Source organism: Gavialis gangeticus, unplaced genomic scaffold (genome assembly GCF_001723915.1).
Source record: "Gavialis gangeticus isolate Ggan-Ray unplaced genomic scaffold, GavGan_comp1, whole genome shotgun sequence".
NCBI classification, from domain to species: domain Eukaryota; kingdom Metazoa; phylum Chordata; order Crocodylia; family Gavialidae; genus Gavialis; species Gavialis gangeticus.
In genome coordinates, this window is record NW_017728998.1 from 28,670,990 (window position 1) to 28,672,619 (window position 1,630).

The window sequence follows — 1,630 nt, forward strand, 5'->3', positions numbered from 1 at the left end:
TGCACATACATTGTGTTGTGCTCCAAAGGATGATATTTTTTCATAACTAAATCAGCAGCTCTTAACTGTCATCTTGGAGAACTAATTTTTGTACATTTTTTATGCTTTTTTTTCTTTTGGAATTCAGCATATCATGACACCATAAAACTAAAGATTAATAACCATCTCTAATTGTCCTTTTTAGATAAATGCTGTGTCACTATTTCTTCTCTACCTGGTTGAAATGATTTCCTCAGGACTACAGATTATCTACAACACAGATGAGGTACTAACTGGTGTCTGTTATTAGTAAAGTATATACTGAAAGTTTCTCTTGGCTCTTACTTAAATTTTGAACTCCAAACATGACTTGTTTCTATATTTGTTGTTGGTCACTTGGTTTTAATGACTATCATTAAATAAGCTGGCTACATAATGAGTGGTAAAACATTACAGCTACAAAGAATACATGAAACTTGATTAGACAAACTTTTATAACATTAAGAAATATCAAGGAACCATAACAGTTGAAAGCTACCAGGTTCTTCTGGGATAGATACCTTCCAGTTATGCAATTCTGATCTTTCACCAGCGTCAGTGGCTTGAAAGCAAATTAAGATTTGAACGTCCTGTTTATTTGTTTTTGCATCACTGTTGCCTCAATCAGTGATAACAAAAGTTGCATGTATGAAAGAAACCTGTTGTGTCCCCACAGTGGCTCCTTTAATGTGTTTCATTTCACCATGTGACCTCCCCCTACCCCCCGATTGGTGGGGGGGCCCCACTGGCCAGGCTGCTTGACACTGATCTCCTGGGAAATGAAAACCATAGCATATTTAAAACCTCTGCCAATGGGAGGAGGAGGGGCAGGGGGAAGCTAGTGGCAAAATTTAAAAAGGAGCCACTGCAGGGGGTACTTCTGATGTGATTTACAGAGATCCCTCCCTATTGTGAACCACAGATCAATTATAACAGTGAAGTTTTATCCTGTCGTGAAAATGTTAGGAGAGCAGCTCTAATACCAGTTGCAAAAACATCCTTTCATCTGTCTGTCTTGCTTGTAGACTAGGAGTTTTGCACAGGATAACATGTCCAAGCATGAGCCATGTGCAAAAGGAAGTGTTTCAAGCTCTGTAAAGGATGTTTACAGAGATGATCTCACCCATCTCTGAAGTCTAATTGTTATGGATGATGGGAGGAAGAAGTAGAAATTGCTAACGTTGGTGCTCTATGATGGTAATTTAAACATTTTTGTCAATGTGGATGAAGTCAGTATTTCTAATCATACTTCTGAAACAATTTAGGTTTAATAAAAACAACTAGTAGTTTCATTGGTATAGCTGTGTATTTGTCAGGCTTCGCAACTCACGTAGAACACAGGTAGGTCTTTACATTAACTAATGTGACAGTTAAGAGATCTTGGAGTTGCATGGACAGTTTGCTAAAAACATCACCTCAATGTTCAGCAGCTGTCAAGGGCAAACACAATGTTAGGCATTATTAAGAAGGGATTTGTAAATGAATTGGAAAGTATTATTGTGACCCTTTTTATAAATGTATGGTCCGTTCATGCCTTGAATACTGCCTGTAGTTTTGGTACCTCCTTCCCAACTCCCCTCCCCCCCCCCAAAAAAAAAAAAAAAAAAAAAAA

General features: G+C 37.8%; 1 protein-coding gene across 3 annotated transcripts in view; it reads left to right on the plus strand.

The window, feature by feature from the left end:
* Window positions 1–1,630, plus strand: part of PHKB (phosphorylase kinase regulatory subunit beta) — a 275,233-nt gene that overhangs the window by 86,832 nt on the left and 186,771 nt on the right. For all 3 annotated transcript variants that reach the window (XM_019505661.1, XM_019505660.1, XM_019505662.1), the window contains one exon: window positions 185–265. In XM_019505661.1, coding sequence (XP_019361206.1) covers window positions 185–265 — 81 coding nt within the window. The remainder of the gene's footprint in view (window positions 1–184; window positions 266–1,630) is intronic.